We start from the raw sequence: 18,669 nt of genomic DNA, 5'->3' as shown, positions 1-18,669 counted from the left end.
TTTAAGGGGATGTAGCATTCCAATGAAACGAAAGCCGCGACAATTTAGGTTTAAGTAGAATAAACTCCGAAGACGCGTCAATATTTGTGCACGGGGTTTGGTCTGAGACGCGTATGACTCAGTGGAACACACCAACTCAACTCGAAAGGGTGCACGGGAATCACGCACGCACGAATACGGTGTTAGCGTTGGGCGTCTCAACGTGCGTGATTCCCGTGCACACTTTCGAGTTGAGTTGATTGGTTCAACTGTGTCATATGGCCCAGTGACGCAGGGGTAGCATTATGCAGATGGCTGTTACAATGAATGCTCGTTCCACCCATGAGGAACAGGTCTGGTTGTTGATGAAATATAGTGATAGCTAAATAGACAGATTTTTTATTCATGCACCGATTGTCTTTAAATGTAATATCCAGTTATGTATGACTGTTTAATAATCTCATACCAACTTTGACTGGAGCAGGTCCGATAGTTTTTCAGATATTGTAGTAAGCGTCGGTACCTTAAATTACCTCCCAGACTATTTTTTTATATACATGCACCAATTCCCCTATAACTGATTTGACACTTGCCCTCAAACAAGCGTGACAATAACGTGACAAGCCTGAGTTCCCCGCCGCCCACATTTGCGCATGCCGCCCGTGCGCCACGTGCTGTCCAGAACACCACACCTTAACAAGTGCTGCGTTCGCGCGAATGTTTTTGAATGATTTGTCATCCTTCTGTTCACACCCCTTGCTCTACACGCACCCTTCCTCTACATGCTCCCCATCCTCTACATGGACCCCTTCCTCTACATGGACCCCTTCCTCTACATGCACCCCTTCCTCTACATGCACCCCTTCCTCCCCTTCCTCTACATGTACCCCTTCCTCTACATGTTCCCCTTCCTCTACACACACCCCTTCCTCTACACACACCCCTTCCTCTACATGTACCCCTTCCTCTACATGTTCCCCTTCCTATACACACACCCCTTCCTCTACACGGACCCCTTCCTCTACATGTTCCACTTCCTCTACACACACCCCTTCCTCTACACTGACCCCTTCCTCTACACGCACCCCTTCCTCTACACACACCCCTTCCTCTACACACACCCGTTCCGCTACATGTACCCCTTCCTCTACATGTTCCCCTTCCTCTACACACACCCCTTCCCCTGCATGGACCCCTTCCTCTACATGTACCCCTTCCTCTACATGTTCCCCTTCCTCTACACACACCCCTTCCTCTACACACACCCCTTCCTATACACGCACCCCTTTCTCTACATGGACCCCTTCCTCTACATGCACCCCTTCCTATACAAGCACCTCTTCCTCAACACCCACCCCTTCCTTTACACACACACATTCTTCTACACACACCCCTTCCTCAACACACGACCGCCTCCGTGGTCTTGTGGTAGAGCGTCCGCCCGGAGAGCGGAAGGTCCAGGGTTCGATCCCGGGCCGCGTCATACAAAAAGACGTTAAAAGATTGTACTTGTTGTTACCCTGTCTGGCGCTCGGCATTAAGGGGCTAAAACAAGGACTGGTCGGCTCGGAGTCAGTATACTGTGTCTGAGTGGGGTATTCATGTTAAACTGCGGCATGGTATCTCAGTGAGCTAGCACTATAAATCGGCATCAGTCCGGACTAGTACAAGCAGCCACACACACACATACACGTGCATGCACGTCGCTATATAAGTGCAATAATCTTGGACGCGACGTTAAACCCAATTTCACCTCACCTCACCTCCTCAACACACACCCCTTCCTCTACACACGTCCATTCCTCAACACACACACCCCTTCCTCTACACACCAAACATACCTCTACATACACCCCTTCCTCTACACACCCCCTTCCTCTACATGCACCCCTTCCTCTACAATAACCCCTTCCTCTACACGAACCCCTTCCCCTACACGCATCCCTTCCTCTACATGCATCCCTTCCTCTACACGCACCTCTTCCTCTACACACACCCCTTCCTCTACAAGCACCCTTCCTCTACACACACCCCTTCCTGTACAAGCACCCCTTCCTCTACATGTACCCCTTCCTATACACGCATCCCTTCCTCTACACGCACCCCTTCCTCTACAAGCACCCCTTCCTCTACATGTACCCCTTCCTATACACGCATCCCTTCCTCTACACGCACCCCTTCCTCTACAAGCACCCTTCCTCTACACGCACCCCTTCCTCTTCACCCACCCCTTCCTCTACACGCACCCCTTCCTCTACAAGCACCCTTCCTCTACACGCACCCCTTCCTCTACACCCACCCCTTCCTCTACACACACCCCTTCCTCTACACGCACCCCTTCCTATACAAGCACCCCTTCCTCTACACCCAACCCTTCCTCTACACGCACCCCTTCCTCTACACGCACCCCTTCCTCTACAAGCACCCTTCCTCTACACGCACCCCTTCCTCTACACCCACCCCTTCCTCTACACGCACCCCTTCATATACAAGCACCCCTTCCTCTACACCCACCCCTTCCACTACACGCACCCCTTCCTCTACACCCACCCCTTCCTCTACACGCACCCCTTCCTCTACAAGCACCCTTCCTCTACACGCACACTTCCTCTACACGCACACTTCCTCTACACGCAACCCTTCCTGAACACGCACCCCATGCTCTGTGGTAGTTTCACAATATTGATTTATCATATCATAGAATATGCAGAATGATATTGATTTCTTTTGATATCCCACTGTTTTATTTGAGTTTAGAGGTGTTAGGTCCGTCAAACACTTCGGGGAAACAGATGCATCCGGGATGAAGATGACATGCAGCTCTTATAAATTCACATCTGGATTTACTCGCACATCCGATGTAATAGTTGAGTCCTACACGATGTCACTGAAGCAGGGTGTTGAGGTAAGTCTTTTATTCTCTGTCAGTTTCTACCGTTCATAGCCAATCTGGTTAGTTAAATGCCTGATGAAATATTAGATCCAAACAGAAACATTGATGACAATCTTTTCTTGTTGGTTAACCATTTTCACTTTTTGTTAGCGTGTTTGTTGTTAACGTCGCCCCCAGCAATATTCTGGCTGTATTGCGGCCATCTGGAAATAATCGAGTTTGGACCAGACAGTCAAATGATTGATATTATGAGCATCGACCTACACAATTACCTACGACTACATACATCAATCAAATCAGCGAGCCTGACCACCTGATCCTGTTAGTCGTTCCTTACAACAATCATGGGCTGCTGATGACCAGTTTCAACCTGAATCTTTACAGGATAATATGATTTGTTTGTTTGTTTGTTGTTTAACGCCGCACTCAGCAATATTTCAGCTATATGACGGCGGTGTGTAAATAATCGAATCTGAACCGGACAATCCAGTGATTGACAACATGAGCATCGATCCACGCAATTCGGATCGGTGACATGTATCAACCAAGTCAGCGAGCCTGACCACCCGATCCCGTTAGTCGCCTCTTACGACAAGCATAGTCGCCTTTAACGGCAAGCATGGGTTGCTGAAGACCTATTCTACCCCGGATCTTCACAGGCAGGAGAAGAAGAAAAATGTAAATACATACCATATATGAAATCGTATGTATCATTAGAACACAAGTGCCTTGAGCTATTGATGACTCTATCTTCGTATTTAACAAGAACAGTGTCACATTTTATTTTAAAAGTAAAAAGGTCACCAGTAATTTAATTTAAAAAATGGTTTGGACATATGGAAACACCTAACAAGGAACAAAGTATTTGATTCAAATCCTAAACCCATCCTTCTTTATGGACGCGAAATAGGGGAACACCAAAGATTAGAGGTTGCGAAAGGGCCGAATATCTAGCATGTAAATATCATCTTGGTACAGATATTAACACTCCAAATGTAATGTCATTAGGGGAATGTGGATCAGTTGTTCATAAAGTTCGCTGAGATGCATTAAATAGAGGTTAAATCTACTTCATATGCCAACTAGAAGACTTCTCCATAAGGCATACGAAATGTTATTTAATCTTGATTCAGGGGGCACGGGCGGACCAGTCGTCGAAGGCGCCGCGATTCGCCATGCAGAGTTGCGTCCCTGGGACACCCAAGAACTTATGATTGTGGGTTCGAATCCCAGTTCGCCCCGATTATGTTTCTAGGCTTGTCAGCACCATACCAATGCTCGTGTGTTTCACCGAAGTTGTAAACGTCTGAGACCTGCATCACTTCGGGCTTTCCTCCCACATTAAGCTGACACGCCGCGTTATAACTGGACACTGTTAAAAGCGGCGTTAAACCGAACTCACTCCCTCAGTTAATCTTGATTCAGTATTCAGGTAGAACTGGGCATATTCTATATAGTTCAGGTCGTGGCTTTGCTTGGGTTTACCAAAATGTTGGGTGTGTACTTTGTTTTCTTCACCCTTTTTCAACCCAGATTAGACAGAAATGGACTAATTTATTATTATCTAGTACTACCTTTGAATGTTATACACCTTTTTAAGATAATCCTAGAAGCAGAGAAATATTTAATAGATTCGACCTTGTGTACATTTGCTACCGATTTTGCTCGTGCTCTCGTTGGATGTACAAGACTCAATATTGATATCGAGACACCACGAAATACAAATTCAACATAACCTAAACAATATCGGCGATCTGATTCATTTTATCTTTATATATGTCCATCCGTTAAAGACAATTCGACCATTGAGACCTTACACATAGAAAGACAAACTTATCATAGTAATATTAGAAAGTATTGCTTGGAATATAAAATATACTGAACCGCAAAAGAAACGTCACCCCAAGTAACATTGCATGAACAGTTGTCATTTAAATATCTGGGTAATTTTTGTCCAAGTTTCTAAAATTGAACATTACCTTGTCCGGAAAAATGAAATTTGATGATAAAAAACAAAGCAGATGAAAATAAAACCGATCGCCCAAACGCATCACGGCAACGGCTATTGTAACCCGATGCACGTGAGTTCCGTGCAAATTGAAATGCACATGCGTTCCCCAATTTCTTGCCCTATAAAAATCCACCCAGATCGGATAATGTTCATTCCTTTTTGAATTGCCACCACATGCCACGAGAAATCAGCGACACCAAGCCTTTGGACGATTGCAAGCTGAACAAACCGCCCGGCAAGTATCCAATGCATTTCAAGTCCACGTAAGGACCATATACAGGCTCCAGCAACGGTACCAGACCACCATCACTACTTATGATCGACCACGCAGTGGGAGACCAAGGGTCACCACCCGACGTCAACGTCAGAGGGAGAGTCAGGCGACGCCGTGGGGAACGTAAATCGGATGCTTGTGTTGTGGAGAGAGATTCGTGGGCTGGTCCGAGCATCGTGGGGTTGAATTGGTTTTGCATAGAGGGTCGGCCCTGTGGTCTTCCAGAACATCGGTCCAGGTAGAGGCAATGGTGTCACAGCAGCTCGGTAAATTGATCAAGTCTTGAGACCACACGCCATACCTCATTTGGCACGTCGCCGCAACAACGAGTTTCAGCATGATAACGTCCGTGACCACAGTGCGAGAGCAACAAGAGACAGCAGAATGGCATCAGAACCATCAGTCCCGATTTAAATCCCATTGAGCACATGTCGGACGAGATTCAAAGACGACCGAATGACGTCCGACCAAGGCCGACAACTGCAGCTGAACTGCGTCACATCCATTCTATGTATCGACGTTGCATGGCAGTCATCAATGCACATGGCGGACACACGAGATACTGACTTGTGATGCTATTTTCTAAGAGACCAGTGTTGTGTTTCACTTTAAGAACATTTGACACTTAAATTTCAACCTTGATGATCAGTTTTGCCAAGTTTCATCTTTTTCATTTGTCTCAAAGTATGTTTACAGTTTTTGGACAAATATGGTTTCTCATATATCTATCCATGGTGATGTTTCTTTTGCAGTTCAGTATATATGTTTAATTTTTGTTCATGTAAATTGATCATAAAAAATCGCATCTGAATGATTTCATGAAATACTTGTTGTCTTTTAATTGATTTAACTGAGCACCAGTCCAGTATTTAACCAGTATGTTCCCTGCACACTGTATGCTTGTTTGTAAATGATCCCTTGTATCTAGACTCAGCACTTGATTTAGTTACTCTACATATGCAAAAGACAAGTACGACACCTTTACATGTATGACATCTTGTAACAGTTTCTGTAGCATGCTAGTTTGAGAGGACTAACGACAAATTAACGATGATGTAGTTTCACCTTGAGGTGTTGAGACTTGATTATCAACCTGTGTTTGTTTGCCTGGACAATGGGGCCCCATGAATTTTAGTTGATGCCAAACAAGGTGAGTACGCCGGTCAGTCTATCCATTATTCTGCCACATGTCCTATCCAAGCACAGCTAAAGGGGCGTTCATATGGTAGAACTTGCAATTAGTTGTACGAATTTAAGTTGTATACAATACAGGATTCACTCGGCGTCAAGTTGCATACAACTCGGATCTCGTTAAATCTCTGACCAAAAGCTTATCATTAAACTTGATACATGACATTAGCTCAACATCGATGATCCACGTGCTGACGTTTGCCACATCACTGACACCTCTAATTCAAATGAGGTGCAGCAAGTTCTGGGATGACATGTGGACGTCGTGCACGCAAATGCCATCCGTGCAGACGATTTCACACTCTTACTCCTGCTGGTTGTTGCAACCAGTACCTTGTCTGAGTGGCAGTTTGCAACCGATTTCTCAATGCCACTATGCCACTATTCTGTCCTGTCCTGGAGTTGTTGCTCTTCAGTGTCCAGAAAGGAGTCGATCACGGACGTTTTGCGTTCGTTGGCCATGACAGATTGAGAAACATGCAGCGTTTGGGCAACATATTCTAATCCACTGTTGCACTGCTGGATCTTCTTTAGAGGCTACAGCAAACCCGAGGTCTTGTGTCTTCCTCCATATGGCTTGGTTGTAGTGGAAGAAGCAGCCCCTGACTTCAGCGTTGGGGAACTCCAGCTGGATGGCACGGATTGCTGCTTCTTCAAAATCTGTCTGCAGGCGAGTGGGGTAAAGTTCTCTGTTCTGCAACATTGGTCTTCAAAAGGCTGAACAGTCTTCTGTACATTGTCATCTGGCAGATGGGTAGCAAAGCAGAAACTACAGGATAGCAGGCAGATTCACTTCTGACGTGAAGTATGTACACTTGACCCCAAAGGGCAGGGCAGGGGGTAAAGGTACCATCCATGTATGTCGTCTCAGCACCTTGTAGGATCTGTAGCTGCTCATCTGTGGCAAAGGCAAGGATCTTATTTTCTTCTCCATCGCTAAATAGGAGGAAGCGGCCCCCATCTGATGTATGGCTCCAGGCATCATCTAGGTCAACTTAGGCTCTGGTTTGGGGCAGGGCGGGTATGGTCTTCCTTCTGTGGCGGTAAAGGGCAGTGCCCATGCTGGGGAAGGCTGGGTGGGCTTGGGCCTGGTCATCATCTTCTTCAGCGATCTGTTGGCTGTAGAGCTGCTCTATCGGGGTTGTTTGTTTCCTCTCTTGCTCTCTTGCTCTCTTCCTCAAGTTGCTGACAAAACGAACTCGGTTTGAATTCTCTAAGGGCCGGTTGTGCTCTGACACATTCCTCACAAAATCGCCAACAGTAGTGCACTTGCCGGAGCAAGATTTAATTACACAACGCCAGTGTAGTGCTGTCTGTCTTGTTGCATTCTTGTTGCACGCGTATCCTTAAAAGAGAATCTGCTGGGTACCGCGGGCTGACGTAACGTATTCTACAAGTCGCAGAGCCATGATTGTGAATGATGTAAAAGCAATTGATACAGTATTTATACATATGTGTGTGATTACAAAATACATCTCATCAGTTAAACAGTTTTTCATCTCAAACATCTCTAGTCTCCTTTCATAGGATTACATGAATTACATTTAGTAAACTCAAAGGGCAAAGTATATATTAAAACAACATATCAATTATGTGTTAGTAAAAGAACTCACAAGATAACCAGCTCACAACAACTCACCCTTTATGTCCTCGATCGTAGGGCCACCAGTGGATATTACGAGTTATGTCCCTTCTAAGCTCCCTCTTTAGACCAATCAGATTCCACCTCTCGTATCACTTGCATTTGCTTCAAACAAAACAGTGGCGCCAAGTCAAGACGATCTGGTTGTGATGGTCTATGTTGTGATGAAATGGGCAGTGCGTGAGCACCTTGATTAAAAACTCAAAGGGCCCATGAAGGGATCGATGATTATTCTGTCGAGTTCAATATTAGCAGCACGTTTATGGATGTTAATACGGTAAATGCCAGGTTATTTCTTAGGCATGAAGCCTGTATGTTGGTTAATGGAAAATATAATACTTTTAGGTCTGTTATAAATGGACCTTAATAAGGTATAAATCGTTGTCAATATTAACTTTGCGATCATATTTGTTGGAGAATTTTCATTCGTTATTTAGAGCATTTGGAGTAATTTTAAGCATTTGAGACATTTCAATATTATGCATGAACGGGGCCAAAATGTATCCAAGTTGTCAAGCATGGCCCTATACGTTTAAGTAAGTACCAGTAAGTCGCTGTAAAGGTCATTTTATGGAAACGCATCGGGAATCTTGTTGACAAGAAACTTGTCACATTTAGTAAATTCTCCTGAATGTCTACCATACAATATCTGCAAATAACTTGACCAGGCCTTTAATGGTGAAGCTGTATTTGAAAAGCTTTACTGTAAACAAATGTGTCTTTCCACGAAATTTGAAAAAAATGTACATACTCCATTACCTAGACTAACATATAGACTCTGAAATGAACATATTGTACATAAAAAAACAGTTGTTCAGTTATCTTAATAAAAATATAATAAAAGGAGCCCAGTGACTCTCTTCATTTTCAGATACTGCAGTGATCTAGACTTGCCAAACATTATAGACTTGCATGGGCTGTTTTTGATTTATATTTGTATCAGGGTCTGTAAGACAGACTATCCATTACCAAAGCAACTGAAATATAGACGTCCTACTCTGGAGCTGATGATACTATTGCTTGACATATATATCATGAAGGGCAAAGTCACGATGGTAAAACAAAATCAAACAGCTTGGAACAGAGACTGCCATGATTTTGAATTTCTGTGCATTGATCCAGAAAGGACAATGAATATGGTTCTCATTTTTTTCCTTGACTCTAGTGGGTAACTATTATTCTTAATACAATTAAGGAAGGGCTTTCTTTATGATATTATATATTATATATTTTCTTCATACTGATGTTAACACCATGTGGATGCTCAAAAGCTCAACGGATGTTCCTGATTTTTTTGCAATTGAGCTTTGTCAGACAGCTACATGTATACCTCATTTGTGGTTGGTTGGTTTGTTGTATTACGTCGCACTCAGCAATATTCCAGCTTTATGACGGTGGTCTGTAAATAATCATGTCTGGACCAGACAATCCAGTGATTGATATCATGAGCATTGATCCAGGCAATTGGGATTGATGACATGTTCAACCAAGTGAGCGAGACTGACACCCGATCCTGTTAGTCGCCTCTTACGACAAGCATAGTCGCCTTTCACGGAAAGCATGGGTTTCTGAAGACATATTCTACCCCGGATCTTCAAGGGTCATCCATTTGTGAACCACACAGGTGTGGTGTTGACGTGGTATTATAACATCATCACACGCATATCATTTGGCAATTAATATTGAATTACCGCTTTGTGTTACTTTTAGTTGAGTTTTGAAACAACTTGGCAAGGTTTAAAATCGATTTTCAGTAACTATATTTTAGGCAGTACATAAAACCCTATGCTTCCTTTCCTAGAAATAGAAAATATATTACTGAAACAGACGGATCATTTTTTTGCAGGTATTGGTGACACTACTGCTACTGAATGCAACTTACCGATGTAAGTAACCTACAACATAAAAAATAAACGCAACTCTTAATGGAACAGTATTTGTCATCCAAAACTGACTCCCACAGGAGATATCACTTGGGTACACTACACTGTAGATATCACTGCAGTGAAATTGCATCACAATGCTTTGCAGACCATTGTGACGTCTTTGGCTGCCATGATGTCACAATCAAATGACATCACTAATGGCTCTGCTACTGAAGCTGTTAGCAGTACTTTTTACACTTAAGAAACTGCTTATTACTGTCTACAAACTGAAAAAGTTGGAAGAATGATGTTGGATGATAAATAAAATCTCACCCTTGTGTCTTTGGATATCAAATATATCAACACTCGTTGATAAAAGTGGAAAAAAATCCCGGCAAGCCTCGGGGTTTTCCCACTTTTAACAACTCGTGTTGATATATTTGATATCAAAAGACACTCTGGTGAGATTCTCTATGTCTCAATTTGAATACTGATTGTAGGGATAAATTATGTTGTACTTCTATTCCGGATTGAAAGGATTTGTTTTAATTGTGTTTGTGCATACTTTGGAATAAGTCACGTTTAGTCTCAATTTAATCTAATGTTACGTTTTGATTCCAAAATTAAAACCCGAATTTTAACCCAATTTGGTAATTACAGGACTAAAGTGTGAATTCAGTAAATATCCACACAGATAAAAAACAAACAATCAACAGATCATCTTGAAATACACATGCTTAGGTTTACAATCATAAAAATGGCAATACAATGGCTCTATTGTGTGTTATCTGGTGCCCCCCACCGTGATATTGCTGGAATAGAGCTACAAACGGCGTAAAACCATACTCACTCACTAATATGTGTCAGCAGCAACAAATAATAGGCCCAATTACAAAAAGTCAGTTGCACTCGTGAATGTCCAGTATCTGTCTTGAACAAGGCATTTATATCTGTTTTTGAATATAAAAAAAGTGCTAGAAGCAGGAAGAAAATTCGGTGTTCTAGTATGGACAAGAAGATAAGTCATAAGTCAGGATTTTGAACGAAGGCCTTATCTCTCTCTTCTCTCACTCAGTACAGTCAGCCTTTTTCGAAGCATCTGAAATCATGTTGTTCACGGAAGTGGATAACTGTAAATAAGTCGGTAAACAAGTTCCTTACAGTGGAACTCTCAACACCGGGAAGGTAACGAAAGTGTCAAGAGCTGGGATTGAGTTTGGACTAGGAACAATCACACGGTCAAGGACAAAACTCGACAGTGTACGAGCGCCTCAATCAATTCGCTGATACTGAAATCATGGCTACTTCATAAACTGTGCTGATAAAAGTGGTAAAACACCCTTTCCGAATCCGTAATAAGGAAAAGCAACAAACTCTTTCCATATTTATAAGAAAACTCAGCAAAGTCGATTGTATGATTCCAATTATATCAGGAGCTTGTGTTTGATCCCTGTTATAAGGGCGAACTTGTCGTGTTCTCATGTGAAGGTCAAAGTGATCTCGTTGTCAGTGGACCAGAACTCTTACATCTGCTCTGAAAAGCTGGAACCACTCGCTCCCGTCTGGGCAAATGACTCTTAGCCAGTTTCTGTTCTTCTAGTATCGCAGTGTTCTCTTTTCGACGTCTTAGACGTCAGTGTTCAAGATCTGTAAGCTCTGATATTGTAAGGTCTTCTAGATACTGTCCAGTGCCTGACAGGATGGCCAATGTCAGGGGGTTTGCCATTCACAAGCCTGTCTTCCGTCCGCCCAGTCTGCCATGGATCTGGTTACTGTCATCTGGCTACAACTAGCTACTTAACGTATCACTCCAGTGGTCTGTTCTCTCTGTTGCAGCATTAATATCGGCATGTTATTTGTCACTGTCCACGGTTTGAGTGTGAATGTACAAAACATTGTTCCTTTTATACCCCTTTGTTGATTGGCATGATGCATGTTCAGCAACATTTTCACTTCAAACTCAATTTCAACTTATCTGATTAGGACGTGCAAATTGTTTCAGTTGTGTAAGGGGATAGATTCTCAACCATTTTGTAACACTATTCGGGGTTTGGAAAGAACGTGTCAAACTTTTCGTTTGGTAATGTATCTTTTGCTCGTCTGTTTATAACACAACTACTCCCACTGAAGAAGCCTATGAATATTTGAACGGGGAAACAAACATATCATTATTGACATTTTTTGTACTGACTGTTTGAAATGAGAAAGTGCCATACTTACCGCGCATGCACAACTTGCTGTATATTGGTACTTTATATATTCTCACACGCAAAAGAAACGCAAGTGGTTTCAAGCAAATAGGTAACAAACACGGAACCATAAATTGATACGAGTTTCAGCATGTAGTGAAGCCTGAGGGTGTTATCAGTATTTTTGGTTGCAATTTGGAAGCCCCGAGAAAAAACGCAAAATGAAAAACGAATCGCCAAAACGCACCATTTCAATGAATATGTGGGTATCATGCACCCATTTCTCGCGAAATCGAAAATGCACGAACTGTCACGAACTGTAGTGGGTATAAAACTGTGTCCGATTCTTGGACCTACCACTCCTTGGTCAACAATGCCACACCTAGCTCAAATTCAGAGAAACATTTCAACGTTAACATAACCACAATTTACCGTCTCCTGCATAGATACAATGCTACACAGACCACAGATGACTTTCCTTGGAGCGGTCGTCCTAGGGTCACCACACCTCGACAAGATCGGCAGATTACCCGTCAACACCAGCGACATCCGTTCCTAACTGCAAGTGAAAGTGCTTGACAGACCATAGGAACACATAATCGACACATTAGCCGGGACACTGTGATCCGAAGTCTCCGTTCCAACAACCTCAGCACGTCGTCCTGTTCTCCAACCACGGCATCGACAAGCATGACTTCAGTGGGCACAGGGTCATCACAATTGTCGCCATTGAGAGTGGAGGCGTGTCATCTTCTCTGATGAAAGTCGCTTTTGTGTCTCCCATGCAGACGGAAGAGTCAGAATTTGGCGGCGTCGAGGTGATCCTTTCGCTGACAGAAACGTTGTGGAAAGGGACCCATGAGGTGGACCTAGCGTCATGATATGGGCAGGGATTGGACTTAATGCGAGACTTGGACCCATGTGCTTTCTGAATGTTGGTCAAGGTTGGGGACACGGCGTCACTGCTCAGTGGTATATCGAGCAAGCGATCAGACCCCACGTTGTTCCATTTTTTGCGCAACATTAACAACACATTTTCCAGCAGGACAACGCTCGTCCCCATGTTGCCAGAGCTACCATGACCTTTCTGCAACAACACAACATCCGTGTTCTACCGTGGCCAGCCCTCAGTCCTGATCTGAACCCCATCAAACACTTGTGGGGTTCAAAGGCGTCTGCACAATGTGCGCCCATTCCCTACAACTGCCGATGAACTACGCACAGCTGCTCTGGATGTGTGCAGGAGGATCCCTAGGGCCTTCACAAATCGTCTGATCCACTCAATGTACAGGAGATGTGTGGCAGTGATCAATGCTTATGGTGGTCACACCAGGTATTGATTGACATTTTGGGTATTGACCCGAAACTGTGTAAGCCCTTAGCATTTGAAAAAAACAGTTATGTCATCTGCCCTTTAATCCATTAAACTGTCTTCAGTCAATTTTTTGTCAATCTTGCCCTATTAGTATTTCTTGTCTTTACTGTTGAAAATAAATAACATGTATACTGCATACTCGACTTGCGTTTCTTTTGCGTGTGAGTATATAATAAATATCTGGTGTGCAAATGGTCCATTCCAACCCCATTTCACCTCACCTCGTGAATGTTGTAGGCAGTGCCTTGATTAACCTAGCTAGAGGCAAGCCAGCAACAGCGAGCTCTGTTTATGGGCCACTGCCTGGAGTTGCTGCAGACGGTCTCCCCTACACTGACTGGAAACACGGCAGTTGCTTTGCTGTGAGAGAAGGAGACAATCATCCCTGGTGGCAAGTCGATTTGGAAGCTTATTCGAGGATTATTGACGTTGCTGTGACAAGCAGGAGTGATTGTTGTCGTGAGTAAATGTTACTTTTCAGAACCGATGAACATTAAACTTTAAATCTACTTTAACGAAATCGAATCAGTTTCGTGTACAAATCTGTAAATAGTATGATCTTGGCAAATCCCCGGGATCGATCAAACTATTGAGAAAATACATGTACTTCCATTCCGAAATACTGTAGGATAAGGTCTTACTTACACTCACTGAAGTGGTTCTAAACACTTGATTTCTCACAAATCTCTTCAAAAGGATTAGCCATGCAAAGCTAGGAAACTATCATTCACAGTCATAATATATGTCATTGCCACAGCTGAGAGACTACATGACTTCACAATTGAGGTGTTCACCAAGAATCCTGCCACTGAAATTGGCACGAGGGCTACAGTGTGCGGAACCTACAATGGAGCAGTCACAGTGCCAGGACAGACGGTCAATGTAAAATGCATCCGGTCTGTAAAAGGACGATATGTCCGACTGAAGGGGAGGAAGAATGGTTCAGGCGACCTCCTTCAGTTCTGCGAGGTCAAGGTTTTCGGATCCATTGTTGATGGTGGTGAGAAGAATTTGAATTTATGAGGCAAAGTGTCATTCATGTTCAGTTTGTAAATGATATAGCTTTCCTTAAAGAGAAATATAAAGCATGTGTTACAAGTGCATTTGCTTGCGATGTAGAAATACACAGTGTAAAAGCTAGAGAACAGTCGGTCTCTATCATCCCTCGAAACAGATTCCATTTGGCATAAAAGGCTAAGTTATTTGATTTGTGAAAATGATATGAAAGGATCACTGAAGCTCAATCATGACACAATTTATTAGCGAAAAAGGGTAAGCATGTCATGCTCTTCCAGTGACACCTGCCACTCACACAAGCACTTTTCCACTAAGTTTCATGTTGTCCCTTGATAAAAATATACATAAAAACATGATTTCCACTGAATCGCACTTTACTACAATTATTCCAGTGATTTGAAAGATGTCTTGAGATCTTACTTCAAAGAGTTTATGATGTTTTCTCACTTTTGGAATGAAGCAAATGACCCTTGCAATGTTAGTGTGGAACTCACGTACTGAATCATATTTCATGTTTAGTACACAATGCAGCCAAGTTCAACCTAGCTAGAGGCAAGCCAGCTATAGCGAGCTCTGTTTATGGGCCACTGCCTGGAGTTGCTGCAGACGGCCTCCCCTACACTGACTGGAAACACGGCAGTTGCTTTGCTGTAATAGAAGGAGACAATCATCCCTGGTGGCAAGTCGATTTGGAAGCTTATTCGAGGATTAATGACGTTGCTGTGACAAGCAGGAGTGATTGTTGTCGTGAGTAAATGTTACTTTTCAGTACCAATGTTCATTAAACTGTAAATCTACTTTCATGAGCTCGTATAAGTTATCAGTTATCGGAAATAAGGTAATGACTCCTGTAAGAGAAGTGATTCTGAACACTTGATTTCAAACAAATCTTTCCATTAGGACCAGCCATGCAGTGCTAGGAAACTAACGTCCACCATCATAATACATGTCATTGTCACAGCTTAGAGACTACATATCACACATAAATCGGTAGCTATTGCTGGTGACAGCTTCATTATGTGTGTGATGGTATTGCCATACGTTCTGTTTGTCAGTTTACTACTCTCTTGTCGTGTTTCCAACAATGAATCACTACAGACATTTTTTAATGTGTAGGACATATCCTATAAAGTGGTTTGTGACTTAAAAATCCTCATGTGTACAGCATAATCCCAGCAAATTACACATATCCCTGAAACCATCTCGTCACAAGGATGATCTTGTAGTGCCAGGACGCTGAAATTTCCCATTGTAACGATTGTCATAATAAATGTCATTGTCACCTGTTTCAGCTGAGAGACTACATGACTTCACAATTGAGGTGTTCACCAAGAATCCTGCCACTGAAATTGGCGCGAGGGCTACACTGTGCGGAACCTACAATGGAGCAGTCACAGTGCCAGGACAGACGGTCAATGTAAAATGCATCTGGTCTGTAAAAGGACGATATGTCCGACTGAAGGGGAGGAAGAACGGTTCAGGCGACCTCCTTCAGTTCTGCGAGGTCAAGGTTTTCGGATCCATTGTTGATGGTGGTGAGAAGAATTTGAATTTATGAGGCAAAGTGTCATTCATGTTCAGTTTGTAAATTATAGAGCTTTCCTTAAAGAGAAATATAGAGCATGTTAGAAGCGCATTTGCTTGCGATGTAGAAATACACAGTGTGAAAGAATAATCAGTCTCTCTCATCCCCCGAAATAGATTCCATTTGGCATAAAAGGCTAAGTTATTTGATTTGTGAAAATGATATGAAAGGATCACTGAAGCTCAATCATGACACAAGTAATTCGTGAAAAAGGGTAAGCATGTCATGCTCTTCCAGTGACACCTGCCACTCACACAAGCACGTTTCCACTAAGTTTCATGTTGTCCCTTGATAAAAATATACATAAAAACATGATTTCCACTGAATCGCACTTTACTACAATTATTCCAGTGATTTGAAAGATGTCTTGAGATCTTACTTCAAAGAGTTTATGATGTTTTCTCACTTTTGGAATGAAGCAAATGACCCTTGCAACGTTAGTGTGGAACTCATTTACTGAATCATATGTCATTTTTGGTACACAATGCAGCCAAGTTCAACCTAGCTAGAGGCAAGCCAGCTACAGCGAGCTCTGTTTATGGGCCACTGCCTGGAGTTGCTGCAGACGGCCTCCCCTACACTGACTGGAAACACGGCAGTTGCTTTGCTGTAATAGAAGGAGACAATCATCCCTGGTGGCAAGTCGATTTGGAAGCTTATTCGAGCATTATTGACGTTGCTGTGACAAGCAGGAGTGATTGTTGTCGTGAGTAAATGTTACTTTCAGAACCGATGAACAGTAACTACTTTGATGAGATCGTATCAGTTTCTTAAACAATCTGTACATAGCATGATCTTTGCAAATTCCCGGGTATCGAGCAAACTAATGAGGAAATACATGTACCGGTACTTCCATTCCAAAACATTCAGAATGTATTGTGCTGTAGAAATAGGAATGCAGTTCTAGGAACCTGATGTCTCTTGTTGCAACCAGTGTCATAATGTAAGTCATTGTCACCTGTTACAGCTGAAAGACTACACGACTTCACATTGGAGGTGTTCACAAAGAACCCGGCCACTGAACACAGCGCCAAGGCTACACTGTGCGGAACCTACAATGGTGCTGTCACAGTGCCAGGGAAGACGGTCAACGTAAAATGTGTCCGACCTGTGAAAGGACGATATGTTAGACTGAAGGGGAGGAAGAATGGTACAGGCGACCTACTACAGTTCTGCGAAGTCAAGGTGTTTGGTTATGTGTCCTAAGACACTATGCTGTACGTTTGCAGAAGCCACTGCCGATATAATAAAAGTGTGCTGACATCTTTTGTTGTTTCCTTTAAAATAAGCCTCTTTGATGATAGGTAAAGGTATAAGGGCCTGGCAAAAAATTATCCTATTCCTTTCCTGCAACGTCATGGCCCGGGATTGACATTTCAACAGGACAACGCTCGTCCTCATACGGCTAGGGTCGCAATGGATTTCCTTCACCATAACAATGTCATGTTACTGCCATGGCCTGCAAATTCTCCAGATCTCTCCCCAAGTGAGCATGTGTGGGATGAAATGGAGCGCCGTCTGCGTCGTCTTCCACATCCTCGAGATAACGTGCCATTCTCCAGGCCTTCTATGCCCATTTGGTGGACTCCATGCGTCGCCGATGCACTGCTGTGATTCACGCACAGGGTGGTCATACCCATAATTGACTTTGTGACTTTGTCGTTTCACCCCCTACTCCATTTTGATCTTCTGACGTCATGGTAACAGATGTTGTTCAGGTCCCGTTGACATTTTCTGATAGTCCGATCATTCAGCTGCTACAGCGTCTGCATCATTTTGTTCTTGCTGTGTTGTATTTCAATCCAGAATATATTTTCTCTGTGCACAGTTTCTTTATGTGGCTAGTATATATATGCTCTAGGGATAATCATAGGTGTTTCTGACCCGTGAAGATTCCGGGGTAGAATAGGTCTTCAGCAACCCATGAAAGCCGTCAAAGGCGACTATGCTTGTCGTAAAAGGCGACTCAAGGGATCAGGTGGTCAGTCTCGCTGACTTGGTTGATGCATGTCATCGATCCCAATTGCGTGGATTAATGCTCATGATGTCAATCACTGGATTGTCTGTTCCAGACTCGATTATTTTGCAGACCACCGTCATGTAGCTGGAATATTGCTGAGTGCGGCGTTAAACAACAAACAAACAAAACATTAACCGAAAAAGCATTATTATTAATGACGTCTTCTGTGTCTGTAACTGAGGCTTGATAAACAAAGTAATCATTAAGAACATTAGCTTTATCAATATCGTCCTCATGTAGCACTCCCGCTTGTTCTGTGGGAAAGACTGGCCACTACGTTTTCTGGAGTTTTAAAGATTATTTTGACTGGTAGTCACAGAGAGTTGTTACCTTGCGTAGTATAATGGATTTTTCTGGAGACGTTCAGAAAGTCATACTGATGCTCTGGCACAAAAAGGCCGCCATTATGTTTGAAAGTGATTGGAACATTTTGCCGTTTTAAATTCATAAATAATGCACATTATCAAAGTTCCCTTTATAAGATTCCGAAAAATACTCGATTTAACCTTGTGCGATAATTTGGTGCTGTTTTTTGAGCATTTGAAAATTTGTGTTGCGGAATACCCGGTAATAGCCAATCTATTGAAGAAAAATGGTATTTCGAGTTTGCAATACCTTAATCAAACTG

General features: G+C 43.0%; 1 protein-coding gene across 3 annotated transcripts; it reads left to right on the top strand.

Annotated features, from left to right (window-relative positions):
• The first annotated feature begins 2,730 nt into the window (after positions 1–2,730).
• LOC124152820 lies at positions 2,731–17,284 on the top strand. 3 transcript variants are annotated; one of them, XM_046525867.2, is made up of 8 exons: positions 2,731–2,884; positions 9,837–9,876; positions 13,657–13,878; positions 14,177–14,419; positions 14,968–15,183; positions 15,729–15,971; positions 16,500–16,727; positions 16,989–17,284. In XM_046525867.2, the coding sequence occupies exons 1-8, from the start codon at positions 2,783–2,785 to the stop codon at positions 17,225–17,227; spliced, it is 1,533 nt and encodes a 510-aa protein (XP_046381823.2). In that variant the 5' UTR covers positions 2,731–2,782; the 3' UTR covers positions 17,228–17,284. The 3 variants fall into 3 exon arrangements, with proteins under 3 accessions (XP_046381823.2, XP_046381821.2, XP_046381822.2); XM_046525865.2 differs by having other exon boundaries at positions 2,732–2,884; positions 14,956–15,183; XM_046525866.2 differs by having other exon boundaries at positions 2,733–2,884; positions 14,956–15,183; positions 16,512–16,727.
• The last annotated feature ends 1,385 nt before the right edge of the window (positions 17,285–18,669 follow it).

This window comes from Haliotis rufescens, unplaced genomic scaffold, assembly GCF_023055435.1.
Source record: "Haliotis rufescens isolate VD_foot unplaced genomic scaffold, xgHalRufe1.0.p SCAF_3, whole genome shotgun sequence".
NCBI classification, from domain to species: domain Eukaryota; kingdom Metazoa; phylum Mollusca; class Gastropoda; order Lepetellida; family Haliotidae; genus Haliotis; species Haliotis rufescens.
Note: the sequence above shows the minus strand (reverse complement) of the source record. Positions and strands in the feature narration are given on the sequence as shown.

Bases quoted from the DNA above. Each gene is read 5' to 3' on its own strand.
- LOC124152820 (XM_046525865.2), top strand. From the start codon at position 2,783: ATGAAGATGACATGCAGCTCTTATAAATTCACATCTGGATTTACTCGC. The intron at 13,879-14,176 runs GTGAGTAAATGT...TCATTGCCACAG, and splicing joins AAGCAGGAGTGATTGTTGTC to CTGAGAGACTACATGACTTC. The intron at 14,420-14,955 runs GTGAGAAGAATT...TTTCATGTTTAG, and splicing joins CGGATCCATTGTTGATGGTG to TACACAATGCAGCCAAGTTC.